This window comes from Macaca thibetana, chromosome 11 (assembly GCF_024542745.1).
Source record: "Macaca thibetana thibetana isolate TM-01 chromosome 11, ASM2454274v1, whole genome shotgun sequence".
Lineage (NCBI taxonomy): Eukaryota > Metazoa > Chordata > Mammalia > Primates > Cercopithecidae > Macaca > Macaca thibetana.
This window is the reverse complement of record NC_065588.1, coordinates 115335444-115361547: the sequence shown is the minus strand read 5'-3', so window position 1 is coordinate 115361547 and position 26104 is coordinate 115335444. Positions and strand designations below refer to the sequence as shown.

Below are 26104 nucleotides of genomic sequence, written 5' to 3'. Positions count from 1 at the left end.
ACTTATATGTTATAAAGCACAAGGCACAGTATGCATGTCCGGGAAGCAAACAGGATGGTTGTGTAAACAGGATGGGCTACTTCCAAATTCTTTTTATTATTATTATTTTTTGAGACAGGGTTTCACTCTGTTGCCTAGGCTGGAGTGCAGTGGCATGATCTCAGTTCACTGCAACCTCCATCTCCTGGGTTCAAGCAATTCTCCTGCCTCAGCTTCCCTAGTAGCTAGGACGACAGGCACCCACCACCACGCCAGGCTAATTTTTGTATTTTTAAAGTAGAGACAGGGTTTCACTATGTTGGTCAGGCTGGTCTCGAACTCCTGACCCTAGGTGATCCACCTGCTTCAGCCTCCCAAAATGCTAGGATTACAGGCATGAGCCATGGTGCCTGGCCACCAAATTCTTTCCTTAAAGAGTGCTTGTCATAGAGCAAAAGCCTAATCAATATTTGTTGAGTGACCAAAAGAGGGAATAAATGAATGAAATAATTGAGCTTCTTGTTAAATCATCTTGTTTCATGTAAACACTTCCCAGTGCAACAACTACTGGGAATTTAAACTGGGAAAACATGAAAGGAGAAATACTTGAGAGAGGAAAAAAAAAAACAACCTTTTAAAAGTGTGTCTTACAAAATGAGGAAACAGCCTATTGTTTCAGTCAGCTATAACTTCTGGAATCCTAGGGTCCCAGGGGAGCATGATTTGGGAACATTGTCCTTGATTCACATTTAAGTAATGGGGTAAAACTCAGAAAGCGCTTGAATTTGGAGACATTTGAGGTGTGTGAGATGGAGATCATCAACTCCCTCAATAAATCCCGAAAGCCTTTACCCAGGTAGGTCTACATTTCTTCTACCCCCTATTTTTCCCTACACTAGTTCTACGTGTACCATCATAGAGAGTCAGGAAGGGGCAGAATAGTGGTTAAGTGTACCCAGGATATGCATGCAGAGGTTAAGTACATAATGCTTGTGTATGCTGTGGTTACATATGCAAGGCTAAATACAGTGATGAAATACACAACAATTCAGTAAGCATCAGTTGAGTATGCAGTGGTTAGATGTGCAGCAGTTAAGTCTGTAGTGGTTAAACAAGTGGTAGTTAAACACACCTTGGGGAAGTAGCAGAGGTTAACTATGCGGTGGTTAACTGCTCAGGAGTTATGTACACAGTGGTTAAACATGCATCGAGTAAATATGCAGTGGTGAGGAGGTTCCAAGATGGCTGAATAGGAACAGCTCTAGTCTACAGCTCCCAGCATGAGTGACACAGAAGACGGGTGACTTCTGCATTTCCAACTGAGGTACCGGGTTCATCTCATGCGGGCTTGTTGGACAGTGGGTGCAGCCCGCAGAGCATGAGCTGAAGCAGGGCGGGGCATTGCCTCACCTGGGAAGTGCACGGGGTCAGGGAATTCCCTTTTTTAACCAAGGGAAGCCATGACAGACAGTACCTGGAAAATCAGGACACTCCCACCCTAATACTGCGCTTCTCCAGTGGTCTTAGCAAACGGCACACCAGGAGATTATATCCTGTGCCTGGCTCAGAGGGTACCACGCCCATGGAGCTTCGCTCACTGCTAGCACAGCAGTCTGAGATTGAACTGCAAGGCAGCAGTGAGGCTGGGGGAGGGATGTCCGCCATTGCTGAGGCTTGAGTAGGTAAACAAAGCGGTCAGGAAGTTTGAACTGGGTGGAGCCAACTGCAGCTTAAGGAAGCCTGCCTGCCTCTGTAAACTCTACCTCTGGGGCAGGGCATAGCTGAACAAAAGGCAGCAGAAACTTCTACAGACTTAAATGTCCCTGTCTGACAGCTTTGAAGAGAGTAGTGGTTCTCCCAGCATGGAGTTTGAGATCTGAAAACGGACAGACTGCCTCCTCAACTGGGTCCCTGACCCCCGAGTAGCCTAACTAGGAGACACTTCCCAGTAGGGGCCGACTGACACCTCATACAGCCGGATGCCCCCTGAGACGAAGCTTCCAGAGAAAGAATCAGGCAGCAACATTTTCCGTTCTGCAATATTTGCTGTTCTTCAGCCTCCGCTGGTGATACCCTGGCAAACAGGGTCTGGAGCGGACCTCCAGCAAACTCCAATAGACCTGCAGCTGAGGGTCCTGACTGTTAGAAGGAAAACTAACAAACAGAAAGGACATCCACACTAAAACCCCATCTGTATGTCACCATCATCAAAGACCAAAGGTAGATAAAACCACAAAGATGGGGAGAAACCAGAGCAAAAAAGCTGAAAATTCTAAAAATCAGAGCACCTCTTCTTCTCCAAAGGAACACAGCTCCTCGCCAGCAACGGAACAAAGCTGGATGGTGAATGACTTTGATGAGTTGAGAGAAGAAGGCTTCAGACACTCAGTAATAATAAACTTCTTCGAGCTAAAGGAGGATGTTTGAACCCATCGCAAAGAAGCTAAAAACCTTGAAAAAAGATTAGATGAATGGATAACTAGAATAAACAGTATAGAGAAGACCTTAAATAACCTGATGGAGCCGAAAATCAAGGCACGAGAACTACGTGACACATGCATAAGCTTCAGTAGCGGATTCAATCAAGTGGAAGAAAGGGTATCAGTGATTGAAGATCAAATGAATGAAATGAAGTGAGAAGGTGAGAAGAGAAGTTTAGAGAAAAAAGAGTAAAAAGAAATGAACAAAGCCTCCAAGAAATATGGGACTATGTGAAAAGACCAAATCTACATCTGATTGGTGTACCTGAAAGTGACAGGGAGAATGGAACCAAGTTGGAAAACACTCTTCAGGATATTATCCAGGAGAACTTCCCCAACCTAGCAAGGCAGGCCAACATTCAAATTCAGGAAATACAGAGAATACCACAAAGATACTCCTCGAGAAGAGCAACTCCAAGACACATAATTATCAGATTCACCAAAGTTGAAATGAAGGAAAAAACATTAAGTGCAGCCAGAGAGAAAGTCGGGTTATCCACAAAGAGAAGCCCATCAGACTAACAGTGGATCTCTTGGCAGAAACTCTACAAGTCAGAAGAGAGTGGGGGCCAATATTCAACATTCTTAAAGAAAAGAGTTTTCAAACCAGAGCTTCATATCCAGCCAAACTAAGCTTCATAAGTGAAGGAGAAATAAAATCCTTTACAGACAAGCAAATGCTGAGAGATTTTTTCACCACCAGGCCTCCCTTAGAGGAGCTCCTGTAGGAAGCACAAAACATGGAAAGGAACAAGGCAAATTGTAAAAACCATCGATGCTAGGAAAAAATTGCATCAACTACTGAACAAAATAACCAGCTAACATTATAATGACAGGATCAAATACACACATAACAATATTAACCTTAAATGTAAATGGGCTAAATGCTCCAATTAAAAGACACAGACTGGCAAATTGGATAAAGAGTCAAGACCCATCAGTGTGCTGTATTCAGGAGACCCATCTCATGTGCAGAGACACACATAGGCTCAAAATAAAGCGATGGAGGAAGATCTACCAAACAAATGGAAATCAAAAAAATGCAGGGGTGCAATCCTAGTCTCTGATAAAACAGACTCTAAACCAACAAAGATCAAAAGAGACAAAGAAGGCCATTACATAATGGTAAAAGGATCAATACAACAAGAAGACCTGACTATCATAAATATATATGCACCCAATACAGGAGCACCCAGATTCATAAAGCAAGTCCTTAGAGACCTACAAAGAGACTTAGATTCCCACACAATAATAATGGGAGACTTTAACACCCCACTGTCAACATTAGACAGATCAATGAGACAGAAAGTTAACAAGGATATTCAGGAATTGAACTCAGCTCTGCACCAAGCAGACCTAATAGACATCTACAGAACTCTTCACCCCAAATCAACAGAATATACATTCTTCTCAGCACCACATCACACTTATTCCAAAATAGACCACATAGTTGGAAGTAAAGCACTCTTCAGCAAATGTAAAAGAACAGAAATTATAACAAACTGCCTCTCAGACAACAGTGCAATCAAACTAGAACTCAGGATTAAGAAACTCACTCAAAACCACTCAACTACATGGAAACTGAACAACCTGCTCCTGAATGACTACTGGGTACATAACAAAATGAAGGCAGAAATAAAGATGTTCTTTGAAACCAATGAGAACAAAGACACAACATACCAGAATCTCTGGGACACATTTCAAGCAGTGTGTGGAGGGAAATTTATAACACTAAATGCCCACAAGAGAAAGCAGGAAATATCTAAAATTGATGCCCTAACATCACAATGAAAAGAACTAGAGAAGCAAGAGCAAACACATTCAAAAGCTAGCAGAAGGCAAGAAATAACTAAGATCAGAGCAGAACTGAAAGAGATAGAGACACAAAAAACCCTTCAAAAAATCAATAAATTCAGGAGCTGATTTTTTGGAAAGATCACCAAAATTGACAGACTGCTAGCAAGACTAATAAAGAAGAAAAGAGAGAAGAATCAAATAGACGCAATAAAAAGTGATAAAGGGGATATCACCACCAATCCCACAGAAATACAAACTACCATCAGGAATACTATAAACACGCTACACAAATCAACTAGAAAATCTAGAATAAATGGATAAATTCCTGGACACACACACCCTCCCAAGACTAAACCAGGAAGAAGTTGAATCCCTAAATAGACCAATAACAGGCTCTGAAATTGAGGCCTACCAACCAAAAAAAGTCCAGGACCAGACAGATTCACAGCTGAATTCTACCAGAGGTACAAAGAGGAGCTGGTACCATTCCTTCTGAAATTATTCCAATCAATAGAAAAAGAGGGAATCCTCCCTAACTCATTTTATGAGGCCAACATCATCATGATACCAAAATCTGGCAGAGACACAACAAAAAAAGAAAACTTTAGACCAGTATCCCTGATGAACATCGATGTAATAATCCTCAATAAAACACTGGCAAACCAAATCCAGCAGCACATCAAAAAGCTTATCCACCATGATCAAGTGGGCTTCATCCCTGGGAATCAAGGCTGGTTCAACATATGCAAATCAATAAATGTAACCCATCATATAAACAGAACCAAAGACAAAAACCACATGATTATCTCAATAGATGCAGAAAAGGCTTTCGACAAAATTCAACACTCCTTCGTGCTAAAAACTCTTAATAAACTAGGTAATGACGGGATGTATCTCAAAATAATAAGAGCTGCTTATGACAAACCCATAGCCAATAACATACTGAATGGGCAAAACCTGGAAGCATTCCCTCTGAAAACTGGCACAAGACAGGGATGCCCTCTCTCACCACTCCTATTCAACATAGTGTTGGAAGTTCTGGCCAGGGCAATCAGGCAGGACAAAGAAATAAAGGTTATTCAATTAGGAAAAGAGGAAGTCAAATTGTCCCTGTTTACAGATGAAATGATTGTATATTTAGAAAACCCTATTGTCTCAGCCCAAAATCTCCTTAAACTGATAAGCAACTTCAGCAAAGTCTCAGGATACAAAATCAATGTGCAAAAATCAGAAGCATTCCTATACACCAATAACAGACAAACAGAGAGTCAAATCATGAGTGAACTCCCATTCACAATTGCTTCAAAGAGAATAAAATACCTAGGAATCCAACTTACAAGGGATGTGAAGGACCTCTTCAAGGAGAACTACAAACCACTGCTCAATGAAATAAAAGAGGACACAAACAAATAGAAGAACATTCCATGCTCATGGATAGGAAGAATCAATATCGTGAAAATGTCCATACTGCCCAAGGTAATTTATAGATTCAATGCCATCCCCATCAAGCTACCAATGACTTTCTTCACAGAATTGGAAAAAAACTACTTTAAAGTTTACATGGAACCAAAAAAGCCCCCGTATTGCCAAGACAATCCTAAGCAAAAGGAACAAAGCTGGAGGCATCACACTACCTGACTTCAAACTATACCACAAGGCTACAGTAACCAAAACAGCATGGTACTGGTACCAAAACAGAGATATAGAGCAATGGAACAGAACAGAGCCCTCAGAAATAATACCACACATCTACAACCATCTGATCTTTGACAAAACTGACAAAAACAAGAAATGGGGAAAGGATTCACTATTTAATAAATGGTGCTGGGAACCTGGCTAGCCATATGTAGAAAGTTGAAACTGGATCACTTCCTTACACCTATTTCAAAAATTAATTCAAGATGGATTAAAGACTTAAAAGTTAGACCTAAAACTGTAAAAACCCTAGAAGAAAACCTAGGCAATACCATTCAGGCCATTGGCATGGGCAAGGACTTCATGACTAAAACACCAAAAACAATGGCAACAAAAGCCAAAATAGACAAATGGGATCTAATTAAACTAAAGAGCTTCTGCACAACAAAAGAAGCTACCATCAGAGTGAACAGGCAACCTACAGAATGGGAGAAAATTTTTACAGTCTACCCATCTGACAAAGGGCTAATATCCAGAATCTACAAAGAACTTAAACAAATTTACAAGAAAAAATCAAATAACCCCATCAAAAAGTGGGTGAAAGATATGAGCAGACACTTCTCAAAAGAAGACATTTATGCAGCCAACAGACACATGAAAAAGTGCTCATCATCACTGGCCATCAGAGAAATGCAAATCAAAACCACAATGAGACACCATCTCACACCAGTTAGAATGGCGATCACTAAAAAGTCAGGAAACAACAGGTGCTGGAGATGATGTGGAGAAATAGGAACACTTTTACATATTGGTGGGACTGTAAACTAGTTCAACCATTGAGGAAGACAGTGTGGCGATTCCTCAAGGATCTAGAACTAGAAATACCATTTGACCCAGCCATCCCATTACTGGGTATATACCCAAAGGATTATAAATCATGCTGCTATAAAGACACGTGCACATATACGTTTATTGCAGCACTATTCACAATAGCAAAGACTTGGAACCAACCCAAATGTCCATCAATGACAGACTGGATTAAGAAAATGTGGCACATATACACCACGGAATATTATGCAGCCATAAAAAAGAATGAGTTCATGTCCTTTGTAGGGACATGGATGAAGCTGGAAACCATCATTCTGAGCAAACTATCACAAGGACAGAAAACCAAATACCACATGTTTTCACTCATAGGTGGGAACTGAACACTGAGAACACTTAGACACAGAATGGGGAACATCACACACTGGGGCCTGTTGTGGGGTGAGGGGAGGCAGGAGGGATAGCATTAGGAGATATACCTAATGTAAATGACTAGTTAATGGGTGCAGCACACCAACATGGCACGTGTATACATATGTAACAAACCTGCACTTTGTGCACATGTACCCTAGAACTTAAAGTATAATAAAAAAGTTTTTAAAAATGCAGTGGTTAAGTACACAGTGGTTCCAACACAGTGGTTCCATATGCAGAGATTACCTATGCAGTAAAGTATGCAGCAGGTTAAAGTATGCAGGTTAAACATGCATCGATTAAACATGCAGTGGTTAAGTATGCAGTGGTTCAAAACACAGTGGTTACATATGCAGTAAAATAGGCAGCAGTAAGGAATGCTGGTTCAGAAGCTGACAAACCTAGATTTAAAGTCTAACTCTTTTACTTCCAACAGGGCTCAGAGACCTCTCTGAGTCTCATCTTGATCATCAATGAGGTGGGAAGAAACATGGTACCTGTGTCCTAAGTTCGCTTCCAGGAATAAAGGAGCTGACTTAGGTAATATGCCCTGGTCTGGCATAGAGTAAGAGGACAGTATAAGGGGTTTCTGTTATTATAATTATAATTAATTGTTATATTATAAATTTATTATATAATATTACTATAATTATGATTACTTATATTATCACTGTTATTATTATCATCATTATTATGGTTTTGTCACATCAGAGGGTCAGTCACAGATAGAAGGGAGCAAGAGGCCCACACGCTGTACATTAGAGTACAACAGCTCTACAATAGAGACGCTGTACGACACGGCATAATTTTTTTCAGATTTTCACGACCAGAATCTTGTCTTCTGGCTTCATGAAACTCTCACTAACATATCTTAGGATTTCCTATGCTGTAGCCTCACTGCCACAATCTGTACATGCCTGGTCTAACTTAATCCTCATCCTGACCTTGAGAATTACATCTCAACATTCCCATTTTATAGCTGTGAAACTGAGGCCCATGGAGGAAAAGAAACTTGCCCAAGGTTGCTCGATTCGTAAGTGACAGGGTCGAGATTCGTACACACAGATTCTATGTAGGAGACAATATTTTTTATTTTTATTATTTTATTTATTTATTTATTTATTTTTTGAGACGGAGTCTCGCTCTGTCACCCGGGCTGGAGTGCAGTGGCCGGATCTCAGCTCACTGCAAGCTCTGCCTCCCGGTTCCCGCCATTCTCCTGCCTCAGCCTCCCGAGTAGCTGGAATTACAGGTGCTCGCCACCACACCTGGCTAATTTTTATATTTTTAGCAGAGACAGGGGTTTCACCATGTTGGCCAGGCTGGTCTCCAACTCCCGACCTCAGGTGATCCTCCCACCTCAGCCTCCCAAAGTGTTGGGATTACAGGTGTGAGCCACCACGCCTGGCCCAATGTTTTAAAAGTAGGGAAATTCCCTTCCTTCTCACTTCTCTCTTTATCTCCCTCTGCCTATTATGGAAACTACTTTCTTCCTGTTTCCTGGAGTGAACTCTCCAGACATGTGGTTGAACTTCACTTCTCCAAGTTGATAGGGCTTAACTGTTTCTCTCTCCTTGAAATTGCAGCGTAACTAAAGCCTGTACCTGAGAGGGCAGCCTAGGTGGTGGGGAAGACTTCATTTTTGAAAATTACTCCACTTAACTCCCACTTATAAGAACTTATGAACACAAAGAAGGAAACAACAGACACTGGGGCTCTACTTGATGAGAGAGGGTGGGTGGAGGGAGAGGAGCAGGAAAGATAACTGTTGGGTAATGGGCTGGATACTTGGGTGATAATGTATACAACAAATCCCTGTGACACGTGTTTACCTATGCAACAAACATTCACATGTAACCCCAAACCTAAAATAAAAGTTAGAAAATAATAATGAAATAAAAATTTAAAAGAAAAAAATGGCTCCAGTTTCCCAAGCCACTTCTCCAAAATTCAGTAATCACATCTTCTAGAAATAGATTTTCCAGAGGCCTTACAAAGCCTGGGCCAGGCTTGGTAAGTGTATGCCGAAAATAGGAGGCAGGGGATAATTTTTTTTTTTTTTCAGTAGCATCCATAGGATAATGGAGTGGGTTTTAGCCAAGGGTTTAAGATCAGAGAGACTGGAGTTCAAAACTTCGCTCTGCCACTTACTGGCTGTTGTATTCTGGGGAACTCATTTTACCTCTCCCAGCCTCAGTAAAATGCTGAGTATACAGTATTTTTCTGGAGTATGCTCTCTGTATATGTGTGCTAGCACAGTGCCCATCACACAGTGGGTGCTCAAGAAGTATTAGTTAAATAACTGAGTAAAAAAAAAAATACAAAGACCTGAAACTCCTGAGACAGGTCTGGGCTGAAACTATGATTTGGGAGTCAGCGGCTCATGGAGCCATTAAAATGGAAAGGAACTCTATCATTTAAGGTAGGGCTTGCCGAACTACAGCCAGTGGGCCAATTTAGCCTGCCTCCTGCTTTTATAAATACAATTTTATTGGAATACAGATATGCTTTTTTGTTTGCATAATACCTAGGGCTGTTTTTGCACTACAGTGGCAGAAAGGAGTAGTTGTGACAGAAACCACTGGGTCTACAAACTTAAAATATTTATGATTTGTTCCTCCACGGTAAATATTTACTAACCCTTGATTTAAGGGTTTGAAAGAGGAACTTGCATAAGAGAGAGGTGAGCCATGACCAGACAGGCAGACTTTATTTCTGTGTCTTCAACTTGAAAGTCCTCACTGGATCTCACCTGTGTCCTCTGGCGGCACCCAGTTCCCGACAGGCCTTGTCTCTCTCCCAGCTGTTGGTGCCCAAGGGGTCAGTGGCCAGATGCTGACCCAGCTTTTCTGAGGGTCCATCCCGAGCTGGGACAACGGGGCTATTCTGGGGCTCTGTCCTACAGAGGAAGAAATAAGGACACAAAAGTGTTAGAATATACAGAGACACTTAATGTTCATTAAATATTCATAGAATTCCTAGTATTTCCCAGCTTCCCTTGCAGTTAGGTTGAGCCCATGAGATTATCTTTGGCCAATGGTCTCTAAGCAGGAAGGAACACATGTAATTTCCAGTTCAAGGCAATCAAGATCCATGTGCCTTCTCCAGCTCCCCCTTCCTCTGTCATAGTGACTTTAGAGTCCACACATTCTGAAGGGTGAAACTATTTGATGGAGGAAAGATGCCTGTACCACATCAGATTTTGCAAGAGAGAAATAAACTGAAATTAGGTTAAACCACTTTGATGTAGGTTTATTTGTCACAGCAGCATAGCTTATTCTATTTGGACTAAATCACAGAGAGATGCTGGAAACCAGCATTTCATTTCCTTTCTCAAGACATAATGGGAGGCCAAAGCATGATAAGATTAGTGTAAACCCCACTTTGCCATTTCTATTCCATTTTTCTGCCTTATTTCTGTATGGACCACATATATGTAGATTCAAATAGTCTTAACTATGTAGTAGCTATAGTATCTGGGGCCAGTCACAACATCTCTGAGTTGCAGTTTCTTCAGTTATAAAATAGTGAATAGTATCAATTCATGTATTGCTGAGCTATTGTGAATATAAAATGAGATAAAATATACAAGCAGAAAGGCCTCAAAAGTGTCAGTTTTCTTTGGTTTTACTTCCTTGTAAACCAAATCTCCAATCTGATGTCCTTCATTGGTATGAACCAACCACTTGGGACAGCAGTCCCCATGAAGGCCTGCAGTCCTGCAGCCCCCTCCTCTGCCACTGACAAAGGCTGCAGAGAATACTGAGGAGTCGCCTATGAGTCCCACTTCTTTATGGGAGTTCCTGAGAGGGCAAGGAAGTTGTCTGGTTAATCAGTTTTGAAGAGACTGTCACTCAAGTTCTTGCCTCTTAACTAGGAAGAGTCAGGAGTTTGAGAGAAACAGGTGTATTTGGTGACACGCAGAGAGCGTCCCTCCCTGCTCACCCTGCCTTCAGACCCCATGTCAATCGTTGATCAAAGGCATTAGCATGTCTCATGCACCAGGCTCCTGCATCGGTGCATCCAGGTTGGTTTCATGACTCAGGATGAATGCGTCTGACAAGCCCCCTGCTCCTTAGGGCTTCTAAGAGAGCAAGCCAAGCCCAGTCGATATTGAAGGAAGGGCAGCAAAACACATCCATCTCTGTCAGCCACTTATGAGTGCATCTTTAGAAGCAGAGCTGGTAGAACTGCAAGCCCTGGAGGGATGGAGATTCTAATTAGGGCTTCTCAGCCCTTCTCACTGCCAACTCTGTGCTTTCAGAACTCCCTTCTGTCCTGCTCAGCCTCAGTTTTCCCTAAACCTCCCTACTATGGGGGTTACCTTTCCATGCCTTTACTTCTGCCCATTTATCCCTGAGGAATGCTGTCCTATCTGCTGTCTGACAACAAAGCTTCTGTTTTCTGCCTAACACCCAGCAAGGCTTGCCTCTTCCCACACTTGTCCTGGCCTAGGGTAACCTGCATTCATTAACTCCAATTTCCTGAGTGCCTTCATTGTATCCAGGTCAGTTTCAGGTGTGGAGATACAGTGAACAAGACAGTGATATCTCCTGTGATTATGGAATGTTTACATTCTAGATGGAGGAATAGATAATAAACACATAGCAAGTAAAAATGTGGCTTGTTGAATGGTAACACATTTTTTTTTTTTTTGAGACAGAGTCTCACTGTGTTGTCCAGGATGGAGTGCAGTGGCATAATCACAGCTCACTGCAGCCTTGAACTCCCTGGCTCAAGTGATCCTCTGGCCTCAACCTCCCAAGTAGCTGGGACCACAGGCACACACCACCATACTCACCTTTTTTTTTTGTAGAGACAGGGTTCCACTATATTGCTCAAACTGGTCTTGAACTCCTGGACTCAAGACCTCCTGACATGGCCTCCCAAAGTGCTGGGATTACAGGTGTGAGCCACCATTTTCAGCTGACAGAGCTAAGAAATGGGAGGAATGGCTGCTACTTTGTATATAATAATCAGGGAAGTCCTTCCGGAGGAGTAACAAGGGAGTGGAGACTTGAAGGATTCAGGACTAATCTTTAAGTTTGGGCAGTTTAGAATGTATTCTTAGATTATTTGACACTCTTGTCATCAAAATATCAAAAGATGGAACTTAATTTATCTCCCTTTGAATATTGGATGGGCTTAGTGACTCACATTTAATGAAAAGAATGTAGTAGAAGTAATAATGTAAGACCTTCAAGACTTGGTCACAAAAGGGAGCTTCTGCCTTCTTCTCTTGGGTTGATAATTCTGGCAGAAGCCGTGTTGTGAGGACACTCAAGCAGCCATATGGAGAGGCCTATGTGAAGAAGAACTGAGGCCTCCTGCCGACAGTCAGCACCAACTTGTCAGCCCTATGAGTGAGCCGCCTTGGAAGTGGATTCTCCAGCTCCAGTCAAGCCTTACCATGAGACTGCAAACCTGGTTGACATCTAACCACAGCTTCATGAGAGATGGTGAGTTAGAACCACTCAGTCAAATTCCTGAGTCACAGAAACTATGAACCATAATAACTGTTTGTTGTTGTTTTCAGCCAAAAGATTTGGAATAATTTGTTACAGTGATATATATCTTCTACACAGGTATCTGCTGGAAGTAAGAAGTGTACCCTAGGCAGAAGGAATAGCAAGTTCAAAAATTGTTAGCATATTATAAGGAAGAGCCGCCGGGCACAGTGGCTCATGCCTGTAATCCCAGCACTTTGGGAGACCGAGGGAAGTGGATAACTTGAGGTAAGGAGTTTGAGACCAGCCTGGCCAATATGGTAAAACCCTGTCTCTACTGAATATAAAAGAATTAGCTGATGTGGTGGTACACGTCTGTAATCCCAGCTACTCAGGAGACTGAGGCGGGAGAATCGCTTGACCCCAGGAGGCAGAGGTTGCAGTGAGCTGAGATCATGCCACTGCACTCCAGCCTGGGTGACAAAATGAGATTCTGTCTCAAATAATAATAATAATAATAATAACAACAACAATAACAATAATAAACAGCAAGCAAGGGCTAGAGTGGCAAGAGGTGAGATCAGAGATCAGGTCATGGGAAGACCTTTGAGGCTCTCTGCAGCTGAGATGGGAGAGGAGTCTTTGGAACAAGCGTGATCACATTTGAGAAAGATCACTCTAGTGGTTGAGGGACACAAGGCTGAAGGGAGAGAAGGGCAGAGATGGGGAAATGGTTGCAATAGTCCAGGCTCCGATCAGTGTAGTAGCAGAGTGGAGTGGGGGATGAGATGTGGTCTGATTATAACGAATTTTGAAAGTAGTACTGACATGATTTGCTGCTGACTAAATGTGAAAAGTAAGAGAGTCAGACAGGAGGAGGAGTCAAGGATGACGTCAAGGTTTTGAGCCTGAGCAACTGGAAGGATGGCGTCAACATTGAGGAGATGGAGAAGTAGAATAGGGAGAAAGCTTTTGGGAAGATCTATCCTCTTTTCTAAGACGTGGTATGCCTTTGCTCCCCTACCAGCAACTCTTAATAATATGTTGTTGTCATTTGATTGTCTTCTATCAAACTGGACTGTGAGCTCCCTGTGAGCAAGACTGGGTCTTACTGCCCCAGAGCCTGCTGCTTAGCGAGCACTCAGCAATATTTTTTCAATGAATCAATAAAAGCGGTAACAAATTAGCCAAAGAGAACATTGTTTCAAAAAGTTAGAAAGTACTTTTGAGATGCTTTGGACTAATTTCGTGATGTTATAGTTGGTGGGAATGGAATCTCAGAAAGGGTCCATAACTCAGCCAATGCCTCAGTCTACTCAGACTGCTCAATCCATGTCTTCTCTGTTCAACCTCATATTTCTTTTAGAAAAGATCAGTGAGCTTATTGATTTGTGTGCATTGTCCAGCAAAGCCTTGACACATAAGGTAGTTCACTTCCCAGGTGGCTCACTCATACTACTAGCAAGCTGGTGCTGGCTGTGGGCAGAAGGCCTTACTTCTTCACATGGACCTCCCCGTATGGCTGCTTGAGCATCCTCACAATATGGCGGCTGGCTTCCCTGACAATGATCAATCCAAGAGAGCAAGGCAGAAGCTGCCTTTTGTGACCAATTCTTGCAAGTCAGACATTATTGCTATGTCAAGGTGGAGACACATAAGAATACAATTTTGAACTCTCTGGGGCATTGTAGAAAATAAATCGATACCACAAGCAATCCCATGATAGGTAAAAGCTGAGAGCTGTGAGGAATTTGGCAGTGAATAAACACATGGTGAGTGTACTGGCATTGGGTGGGAGGTCTCAGTGACTTGTCTAATGGAGAGAGTAGAGGCGTGAGTTATCTGAAGTATAGGAGAAGCTGGTGGATGCTACTGCCAGAGCCCTGGGGTGTAAGGCTTCGGGTGAGGACAGTGCCTCATCCATCATTGCCAGCAATAGGGGTCAGGAATCAGATATGGGGAAATCTTGAAGATGATTTGGTGAGGAAGGACACAATGGAGTTGCAGGAATTTATGTAACTTTTACCCTCTGATGTGGTAGATTTTTCTTTTTCTCCAATAGTACTGGTTTCACCTTCCTGGTGTTGGGTACCCCACCTGGAATTTTGCAATAAAACCAACAGAAATAAAATGAATTCTGTCAGGCAGACAGGAAGTGCTAAGGGGAGGAAGAAGGAAATTCTCTGTAATATACCATAACATTTAAAGTATTTTTTTCAAAATGTTCCAAGAGGCTGCTTCTCAGCTTTCTTAAAACTTAAAAAGACTCAGACAGCATGTAGCTGAGGGTTTTCCATGACTGGCACAATATCAGAGGCCTTTAAGGAGCTTTTAAAAATATGGATTCTTAGGTCCCATCCTAGTTGTAGTAAATCAGAGTCTCTAAGGGGTGACATCCAGGAATCTGCATCTTAAAGACACATCGCAGGCAATTCAGCCTCCTATTGGATCAGGAATAAAATCCAAACTGACAGTCCAGACTAAAACACTTGGCACAATCTGGCCTGTGACCCTGCTTTCAATCCCTCTTCTACCCATCTCCTACTCCTCTTCGTATCTCACTCTGTTCTAGCCACATGACATCATTGCTTCTCCTCAAATGCTCAGAGCCTTTGCGCTTTCTGTTCCCTCCATCTGGTATGCTGTTCCTCCAGCTCTTTGCATGGCCAGCGCCCTCTTTCTATTCAAAAGTCACCTTTTCAGAGAGGCCCTCCCTGATTCCCGTGCTCTCTGCTCCACCTGTGATGGGAATCACGGTAACCTGTGGTGTCTTTCTTCACCGAGTTTTTTAGTGTTTGAAATGATCATTTTATGTGTCTATTTGCCAAATGATTGTCTTCTGGACTAGAATGTAAGCTTTATGAGAGGGAACTCGTCTCTTTCCTCACCCCTGAATCCCCAGAGATGCAGTGCCTGACGTCGTGTAGCTTACTGCTCAATGAACATTTATTGAATGAACAAATGAATACTTGGATGGGTGAACAAATGAATTGTGATTACCGATCTCATGTAGGAACCACAGATCAGATCCTAATTCTCCTTACAAATAAAGAAGCAGAGGTACAAATAAAGAGTCTGAGGTCACTCAACGCTGCAGTGGAATCAGGCTTCAGCCACAGCCTCAGCCCTCCACAGCCCCACCCATCTCCCCTCCCTGTCTCCAGCCTTGCATCTTTGCAGGTCCTTATGAAAAATTCTGTGTTCCATCCTTGCTGAGGAGTACCGGCAGTTGCCTCATTTTCCTTCTATATCGCATTAAAAAAAAAATACTTAAAAGAAGGCGAAATCTTCGGGGACAGCTAAAACAGTGGAGTCAAGGGCCGGCACACTCCACTTCACAGAGGGAGGGAGGGAGGGAGGGAGCCATGAGTGCCGAATTCCTCAAGGCCTCCCGGCTCTGTTCCTGCTAATCAGAGACCTGGAGCTTAGATGCTGTCTCTGTCGTCATGGCAACCGGCAGATTCCAAGGCTCCGATAAGAGTCAGGGCTGAACTTTTCTGCAAAACTCCTCAAGAGGCCTGGCTCCCTAGCTGCTTCCCTGCTTCCCATCAAGGCTCTTGCTCACTGAGCCGATCAGTCAGCTGCTCCCAACAAAGTGCTCATTTGACCCAGCGTGGGGTGCAGATCCTCATGCCCCAAGCACTAGGTTTCGAGTTAAACACTGTTTGGGGAATCAGAGACCAACAATGGTGGAACAGGAAGAACCCCAGCTCCAGCTCAGCTCTGTACAGAGTGGAGAAACGGAGGCCCAAGAGCCAAGGGGACTTGCCCAAGGCAAATAGTGACTCATACCATAGCTCTGGCTAGTAGAATTGCCACCTTTTGACTCCCAGCCCAGTGCTCTCTCCACATCACTCTATCATCACAGCAGCTACTATTTATCAAGCACCTCCTGCATACCAGACACTGAGCTAACTAAGCACTTCTCACTTATCTTCTCATTGAAGCTGTCAAAGAAACCCACCAGCCAGCATTACCATCCCTACTGTGAAGAACAAACTGGGACTCTGAGATATTACCTGGCAAGAACATCAGCGGCTGCCCTGCCTGTTTATAAGAATCAACTGAGAGGCCAGGCTTGGTTGCTCATGCCTATAATCCCAGAACTTTGGGAGGCCGAGGCGGGCGGATCTCGAGATCAGGAGATCGAGACTATCCTGGCTAACACAGTGAAACTCTGTCACTACTAAAAAATAAATAAATAAATAAATAAAATAGCCAGGCGTGGTGGTGGGCACCTATAGTCCCAGCTACTTGGGAGGCTGAGGCAGGAGAGTGGCGTGAACCCGGGAGGCAGACAGAGCTCACAGTGAGCCGAGATCACACCACTGCACTCCAGCCTGGGCCACAGAGTGAGATTCTGTCTCAAAAAAAAAAAAAAAAAAAAAAAAAAAAAAAAAAAAAAAATCAACTGAGAACAAAAAGACGACGACTCTGGAAAACATTTTTTTTTTTTTTTTTTTTTTTTTTTTTTTTGAGACTGCATCTCGCTCTATCGCCCAGGGTGGAGTGCAGTGGCGTGATCTCAGCTCACTGCAACATCTGCCTCCCGGGTTCAAGTGATTCTTCTGCTTCAGCTTCCTGAGTAGCTGGGATTACAGGCACCCGTCATCACGCTTGGCTAATTTTTGCATTTTTAGTAGAAAACATTTTGAAAATACAGGAAATGATAAGTGGAGGTACAGGGGGAATCGTGGTAATTACATTGTAAGATAGGAATGGTCTTATGTGTTTGGAGAGGATCTGTATCTCAAGGTTTGGTCTGAATCTTATATTCCACAAACAGAAATGGCAGTTGGCCAGGAGATTGGAGACATCTCTGACATTTATTGCCTCCATTCCACAAGTAGCTCCTTCTGTGTATAGAGGACTTACTAATCTAGTGTCTCAATTGATTCCTATAACCCTCTGTGGGGTGTGCAGCAGCAGCGTGGTGAACCTCCTTCCCTTGCATAGCTGAAGGCACTGAAACCTGGAGAGGCAAAAGGACTTGCTTCCATCCAGGGCTCATGGCTCAGGTACTTGTTCTGCCCTTGCATCCAGGGCTGTGAATGGTCCATCCGTGTGCCCACACTTGCCAGACACCCACACTCTGCCTGTTTTGACAGAGAGTGTAAGCCTAGACTCTCGTGCTTAAATGCTCACCAGAAAGTCCAAGAGTTATCATGGGGCTGACCTAGCCCACAGACAAGATGAAGTTGGCCAATTTGTGCCTTGGCTCCTGGGACCTCAGTCTGGGCTGTGTTAATAATGTCCTGGCCTGCGGTCTTGGCATTCCGAGTCGTTTTCAACATGAATTCAGTTCATTAAGCCTGGATGGGGGTAATCTTCAGGAGCTGTGACCCTTTGAGCTTTGTCGTTGTGGCTGGAAAAAGCAATAGAGCTTGGAGGAAAACTGGGGATTGCACAGCACTGCTGTGGGAGACATCATTTGGATACAGGGGCAGTAATGTTCATCTTAGTAGAAATTAAATGAAAAATGAAAGGAAGTTTTATGAGGCTGTCATTTCTCTCATTATTTCATTCATTACTCAATAGTTGTTTACTGAACACTTACTTAGTATTGGATTTCAAGGACCCAAAAGTAACCAAGACATTGTTTCTGCCCTGCAGGACTTCTCACCCTGGAAGGGGAGACAGATCCCTAAACCGGGAATTACAACGTGGTGTATAATAAGTTATCTGATAGACAGAGGCTTAGGGGGGCAGTGGACCCACAGAGAGGGCACCTAACCCAACCTGGGGAATGTGGGCAGGTGATCACAGAAGTGTTCCTACCAGATGAATATAAAGTGGTCAGAAAAGTGGAGGAAAAAGGAAGAAGAGCAAGTGCAAAGGTCCAGCACCAAGACACAGCAGTGGACCTTCATGTGACTTCAGGGGATGCAGTAAGTTAGGACAGATAGTGAAGGTGGAGGGTGGGAGGCAAGACTTGAGTCTAGGAAGGAAGAAAGGGGCTGGATTCTTCAGGGCCATGTAGACAGGTGCTTTTCAAGCCTCCATGTGCACGGGTCACCTGGGGATCTTGTCAGACTACAGATGCTGATTCTTCAGTAGGTCTTGGGGAGGGCCTGAGTGTCTGTATTTCTAACCAATTCCCAGGTGAGGCTGCTGCTCCACGAACCATGCTCTGAGTATCTGGGTTGTAGATTCTACAAGGAATTTGAACTTGATCCTGAGGGCGGAGCAACACAGACAAGCACAGCTCCCTACCACTGCCTCTCCACAGGCAATGGATGAGAATGGCTTAGTCCAGTTCTTGGGGCTGACAGCAAGTGTGTAAGTGTGTGGACGTGTGTGAGTATATGTGCTTATGAGTGTGTGGTAAACACTCTTGTATATCAAGAATTGCTTGGCTCTCAAGTTCAGGTCAAAGGACAAAAGAACCATCTGGAGAAAAATCAGCTCAGCATTTTTTGCCCAGCTCAGCCAAGCAGGTCAGGCACCCAACCTGCCTAGGGTTTGAACTGTCATCACAGAATATATCCATCCACTGCCCTCCAATCAACCCCACATCCACCCTGTCATTTCTCCCTCCACAGGCTGGCCTGTCGATTGCCTATTTGCTTCATGAGAGATAAAACTGCTGAGAAGTGGATTGGATTCGATTGTTGAGACTGCCTAAAATGCAGGCTGCCTCCAACTATGGAAGGGACTGAATTCCAAAATGTCATAGTTTTCCACTTGAGCAGGGTGTGCAAAAGGTAATTAGGTGATGCTGGGAAAGTGCATGGGGTCTGGAGTCCTGCTGACCTGAGTTCAAGTCCTGATTCTGCTAAGTTGTGTCACCATGGGCAAGAATAACACCTCTTCTTCCAGCCCAGGCCCCCTGGGCATCAGCTGGAATTGCAGACAGAGTTAGAATTTCTCTGGGGAGGGTGAGTTGCTAATTATGTTTTCTTGCCACAGGACAAGTGAGTCCCTTTTGGGGATCATCACAGCCACTATTAGAAGAACAACAAAGCAAGCAAGAGGGAACTGGAAAGTGGGAAGAAGCCCTCAGCTTAAGAGGAAACCTCCAACCAAGGAAAGGAGGAACCTTGGTACGAGATCTAGGAGAGTGTAAACTGGTCCCAAGAGGTGCTTGCAGGGACCATTCACCTATTCTTCAGTCAACAGGTATTTATTGAGCACCTATTATGTGCAGGCACTGGGAACAAGATAGAGAAAAAAAACCTTGCTTGGTGGAGCTTGCATTGTACTGCAATGGGTGGAGGTAGGAAGAGAGCAGAAAATAAACATAATTAAGTGGTAAATCTTAGAAAGTAATGAGTGCTATGGAGAAAAGATACAGAGTGGGATAAGGGAGATGGAATACTACTGGGATGGACTTGCAATTTTAAACTGGGTAATCAGAGAAGCCCTCATTGAGAAGGTGAGATTTGAGCAAATACTTGAAAGTGATGAGGGGGTGAGCCTTGAGCATACCCAGGAGAATATAACAGGCAGACTGCAGCCAGTGCAAAGGCCCTGAGGTAGGAACATACGAAATGCACTGAAGAATTAGCAGTGTGACTGGAGCTGAGGGAGCAAGGGGGAGATTAGTAGGAGGTAAAGTCAGAGAGGTAATGAGGGAGCAGGTATAAGAATCCGGTGGGCTTTCACAGGGACTTGGCTTTTTCTTCTCGGTGAGATGAGAAGTCACTGAAGGCTTCATTGGATAGATATGTTCTGACTTAGGTTTTAAAGGATCCCTCTGGCATCTTGCTGAGCATATATGGCAAGGGATCTGGAATAGATACAGGAAGACCAGTGAAGAAATGACTACAATGATCCGTATGAGAGAAGATGGTGGCTGGGGTCAATGTTTTTTCTGCAGTAGTGTTGAGAGGTGGTCAGATTATGGACTTTTATTGAAGGTAGAATCAATGTAGTTGTTGCATGGATTGGCTATGGAGTGTGAAAGAGAGGGGCCAAGGATGACTCCAAGGTTCTGGGTCTGAGCAACTGGGAGGATCTTGCTGCCAATCACTGAGCTGGAACAACTGCAGACGGGGAAGCGTGTTTTGGAAGAGTCTTCTAAAGCTCAGTTTTTGAGATGCCAATTAGATTTTGAGATGCCAATCAGACATCTATGTTGAGATGGCAGGTGGGCAAGTGGGTACATGAGTCTGGAGTTCAGAGAAGAGATCAGAGCTAGGGAAACACGTTTGAGAGATGATCGCATTTGGACAGTGTTTAAAGCCAGGAGACTGGATCTTCTGGGAGTAAGATGGAACACCAGGCTAGTAACTAACTACATTAAGGGTGAAAGTTGAGGAGGGAGGTAAGCTCCCATGGCATTCTACCAGTGGGGTTTTAAATAACAAGATGGCTCAATAAAAGTGCCCCAGCCTGGTAGACTGGCTCTTCAAATATAAAGTGACCGACAGCTCCAAGTTATTTATCTAGACCCAGTGATTCATTTATTGTTTGTGCATTTATTCATCCATTCGTTCCTCAGCTATTCATTCACTCACTCATCTGCTAAGCATCATTTGCCTCCTGAGGAGGGTTGTTTCAAGATGACCCAAACATGAGCCTCTCCTTCAAGTGCGCAGTCCAGAGGAAGGGATGCAGCAGGTACATTAGAAACTCTCATATAGGTGTATGGGGTGTAAGTGGCTGAGAAAGGAGACATCCTGACTGGGGAAAGGCATGTGTGCTCAGAGGATACAAGGCAAGCTGCACAGAAGGGACAGATTACTAATCCGGGAGAGTTGGGCGTGCATAGTGAGTAGAGCCGTCGGATAGACTCTGCCTGACCACTCACCAGCTGGGTGACCTTGGGCAAGTCCTTTCACGTCCCTGGTGAAACCGTAAGTTGCAATCACTTTACGAGGCTGCTGCAAGAATGAAATGAGATGACGCATGTCCAGCGCTTAGACAGTATCTGGCACATGGTGGTACTTTGAATATCAGCCACATTTTCCAAGAACAGACGACACTGGTCTCCAGCCTCAGTTGCAAAGCTTGCCTCTGGGGACCCACTCACTGTGACTCTGATTACCTTTCCTCAAACAGCCAAGGCAAGGGATTCTGGGAAGGAGAGGGACGGGAGGTTGAAATGCCCTTGAGGGTCCCAGGAGATCCTCCTACACCGAGGTCTTGGCTTCCTACCACCAAGCTGAGTGGCTACTTCAGAACCTAGAAATGCTGCTGGAACCTAGAAATGCTACAGGAACCCAATTCCTGCTGAGTTCAGGCTTCTCTCTCTCCAGTGCAGGGATAAATTTGTCTCTCCCTCCACTGCAGGGTCCCTCACAGGATCCTCTCATCAGCTAGAACTGCAGACAGGGGGCTTCGGAGAGGATGGCTCAGTTAGGACCTTGCGCTCCTGCAGACACACACACACACTCATGCCAGAGGCTGAGGCTTGGGAGAAAATTCCAACAAGCAAAGAGTAAGCTGCTGCTGAAATCTGCAGAAAGGACAGACCAGACAAGCCACAGATCTTCATGGCAGGCTGTGAGCTCCTGCGGTCTGGGCTTGTTAGTTTTAAAATAACACAGCAAGAAGTGAGATAAAGGGCTTCAGTGGGAGAAGCTGTCAGACACCTTGCTTCACACTGTTGGGGCCACCAGAGGGGTCTCCTTGTCTCTCCTCCTGGGTTACAGAAACTGAGATTGCCAGCTTGGTCAGTTGCATTGTTGCCAGATCAAAGTGAGAACTTGTCAGAGCTGGGCCAGCCCTTGGGGAGCATTGAGTCCAAGCCTGGAGAAACTGAGGTCCAGTAGGGGTGAGTGCTACACTCAAGGGCACTTGGTGAGTTAGAGGCTGAGGAAGGACCATCAGCTCTCTTTGTCTGCAGCATAGTGGATGTTGTTGGTCAGATCCTAGATCTCTTTCCAGATTGGTGGAATGTTAGCTGCAAATGCCTGAGGGATGCTCCCTCCAGAAGATTTTGCCCACTCCTGGTGGGATGTGGGGAGGGAGGCCCAGAGCCAATGACTAGCTGACATTAGGAGTACAAAAGACCTGCCCCCTTGCCTCAAGGTCAGACCAATTCGATGGGGGAATCCACATTCCAGAACTCCCCTTAGGATCAGGCTGAGGCTTGAGTCCAGTTGAAACTACATCTTTTCTCAGCTGTCTTCCCCTGTCCTACCCTGCTTCCTCACTCCCTTTCTCCTCTCTCAATAAGTCACATGCACCCAGACCCCTATCTCAGGCTTCCTTTCTTGTGAATTCCATCTAAGACACAGACCCAGACCATGTTTTCCTCTATCAAACTATTAATACTAAATGCAAAATGATGGTTAACATCATTCCCTTGTCAACAGAGAAGCCAGATTGTATTATCTGGAGTCAAATAGACCTGGGTTTGAATTCTGCTTTGCTGCTTCCTGGCAGTGTGATCCACAGGAAGTTCTTTAATATTATCAAGACTTAGTTTTCCCGTCTGAGAATGGGAAACGTTATCAGAGATGTTAATATTACCTGCTTCACAAGGCAGTTGTAAAATGCATATTTTCTGGTTGCCTGATAAATGCTCAATATATGTTTGATGATGATGATGGTGATGGTGAAGATGGTGATAATGCTACTGATGATGATAGTGATGGTGATAATGGTGATAATGGTGATGATGATGATGATCATGATGATGATATTGAGGATGACGGCAGGATGAATAGAGAGGGTCGTCTATACCAACCCCACCAGTCAGCACAAAGCTCTCAGAAGACTCCACCTCTGCAGCTCCAGCACCAATCATCAGCAAGCTCTCAAACCCACCCTCTCCATTCACCCTCCTTTAGGCTTATTCCATAGGCTCCATCCTTTGTCATCATCATTCTTCTCTGACAAAGGATTCTCTGTGGGAGAGAGGGAGCTCTGGAGAGAGGAGGTGTCTGGCTTTATGCAAAAGTGGCCATTTCTCAATGCCAACCCAGGCATCCAGCTGTTCCCACCTGTAGGAAATGCCTCCTCCACAGTGATTCTGAACAAGGAGTTGATAGGAAATGTCTGTCCTTCCGTTGGGACTTTTTATCTGCCTTTTAAAAGTCAAACCCATTACCTCAGGACTGTGGGTTTATTAGAGAGCTTTATCTTTATTAGGCAGTCAGCTTCGTGATTATCTCCTACCAATTGGTGGGCTCCCCGTGGCTCCAAGAGGACTTGGGGTGGTGCGGTGGGTTGTGGCAAAAACAGACTAGGTCAACTTAGCACAGCACCTAGGTCAACTTAGCACAGCACCCTCCCAACCACACGGACAGAGGGTCTGTGCTAAGATGGGCTCTCACATGGGCTCTCTTTTTTTTTTTTTTTTTTTTTTTTTTTGAGACGGAGTCTCGCTCTGTTGCCCGGGCTGGAGTGCAGTGGCCGGATCTCAGCTCACTGCAAGCTCCGCCTCCCGGGTTCATGCCATTCTCCTGCCTCAGCCTCCCGAGTAGCTGGGACTACAGGGGCCCGCCACCTCGCCCGGCTAGTTTTTTGTATTTTTTAGTAGAGATGGGGTTTCACCATGTTAGCCAGGATGGTCTCGATCTCCTGACCTCGTGATCTGCCCATCTCGGCCTCCCAAAGTGCTGGGATTACAGGCTTGAGCCACCGCGCCCGGCCTCATATGGGCTCTCTTTAAACTACATGGCTTCGCTGTTGACGAGGGGCAGGGATGGAACAACTAGGAGACACCGGGGGCTTGGGAATCAGGCAGATTCCAGCTGAAAAGCTGATCCTGCTGCTTTCAAGCTGCGATCCTGGGCGAGTCACTTCATCTCTCTTCTGCAAAACTGGGATAACGATAGTGTCCAGCTCATAGAGATGATGCACGCAAAGTGCTTAACACAATTCCTTGTGCAGAGTAAGCACTTAATCAACGTTAGCTGTCACTGTAATTGTAATTATTCATTGTAAATAGCCTTTGGGACCTAGTCTTCCAACCTCCCTGTCTTGGTTCAAGCTGATCCCTCTGCCCAGAGTACCTTCTCTACCCTTATCTGTCAGGAGAAGCCTCACTCATCCTTCATATCTCAGCTCAACTATCCCAACCTCCTTTTGTGGCCCCCCACTTATTACCCACCCCCCGCACCCCCAAAGATGAATCAATTCTTTACTGCATTATGTTCCAGCATCTCTTTGTGAATCCCTCCGAGACATCACTGGTGGCCTTGGGCAAAGTCCTTCATCTATTTAAGTCTCAGTTTTCTCATTTTAAAGATGGGGATGATAATACCTTATGTATTGCAGTAGCTATGGGAAATATACATCCAACTAAGCACACTGTTTTATTATTATATTTAGCATTGCAATTATTATTGAAAGAGGCTCAGTAACTCCAATATAAGAAATAATTTCTGCTTGGTGAGGAGCTCTGTGGATTATTCTTTCCCAGTCATATTTGAGGGGGTGCGTGACTTTTAATTTGCCTAGAACCCTTTGGGGAACCTGAAATCAGGGGACTGGCCCCAATGACCTCTGATTAACCTGTCCAGTTCCAGGACTTTTGTAAGTCAGATTTTTCTCTGGATGGAAGTCCTCCCCATCATTTCATCTCCTTCTGAATCACTCTGGGACAGCACAGTAGGGCCCAGAACCTACCAGTGTGGGGCAGCACAGTAGGGTCCATGAGCCCCCAATTTAAGGATGAGAGCTGTCATCTCCAAACAGCAATTACGTTCAAAGGCTGAAACGTGGGTCTACCAACTTCTCCAACTCACTGTGTCAGAGTAAAGGGACCTCACATTTATTGAGCACCTAGTATGTACTAAACACCTCATCAGACAATTAAAACCCATTATTTCATTTAAGTCCCATAGTAAACTCTTAAGGTGGGTATTGTAAGGGTCATTTTTAGATGAGAAAACAGGCTCAGAGAGGTGCAGTGGCTTGCCCGAGGACACACAGTGAGCAAGTGAGAGAGCCCAGTGTTCTCAAGGAACAGTGGCTGGGTGTACCTGGTCTCCAGACTGAGCATGGCTCCCCAATCCAGAAAGACCTATGTCTACGCAGCTTTTGGTGTAATTATGTCTCTTTCCACTGCAGATCATGTTTCTGCATCCCCCATGCTGACTGCTGTTCCATCTTCTCCCTATTTCCTCTCCTACGCCCAGTTCCCTGGCTGCTGTCAGCACAGTCTATAGACTGAGACACTCAATCAATCAGCCAGCTTGCTCCAACAGCTAAAAAACACCCCGTCGACCAATTTTCCCTCCAGCACCTTTCCGGGGACCATGAAACCTCACTAATTTGGAATTTGCAATGATTTCTGACACAGAACTTGCATTTCTCATTCCAATAAAAAAAAAAAAAATGTCTGAATGAAATGTCATTACACGGACCCCTGGGAGCTTCTGAGCCAGGCCCTGGCAGGCAAAAGGCCCTGTTTCCACTCCTTTCCTCCTCGTTCCTTCTCCTGGCTTCTTTCACCTGCATCTATCTCTATGGTTGGATTTTATGACTGACAGCACCATTGTCAATGCTGATATTACCACTAGTTACAGTGGATATTCGTGGAGCACCAGCCATGTGCTGGGTACTGTTCTAAGTGCTTTGCATATGTTTGATCTTGTCATTCTCATGACAATTATTAGAGGCTGGTACAAT

General features: G+C 44.4%; 1 protein-coding gene across 1 annotated transcript in view; it reads right to left on the bottom strand.

Annotated features, from left to right (window-relative positions):
• The window catches only part of SRRM4 (serine/arginine repetitive matrix 4), a 172368-nt gene that overhangs the window by 42051 nt on the left and 104213 nt on the right, over positions 1-26104 (bottom strand). Inside the window, exon 2 of the mRNA XM_050747987.1 lies at positions 9883-10029. Coding sequence (XP_050603944.1) covers positions 9883-10029 — 147 coding nt within the window. The remainder of the gene's footprint in view (positions 1-9882; positions 10030-26104) is intronic.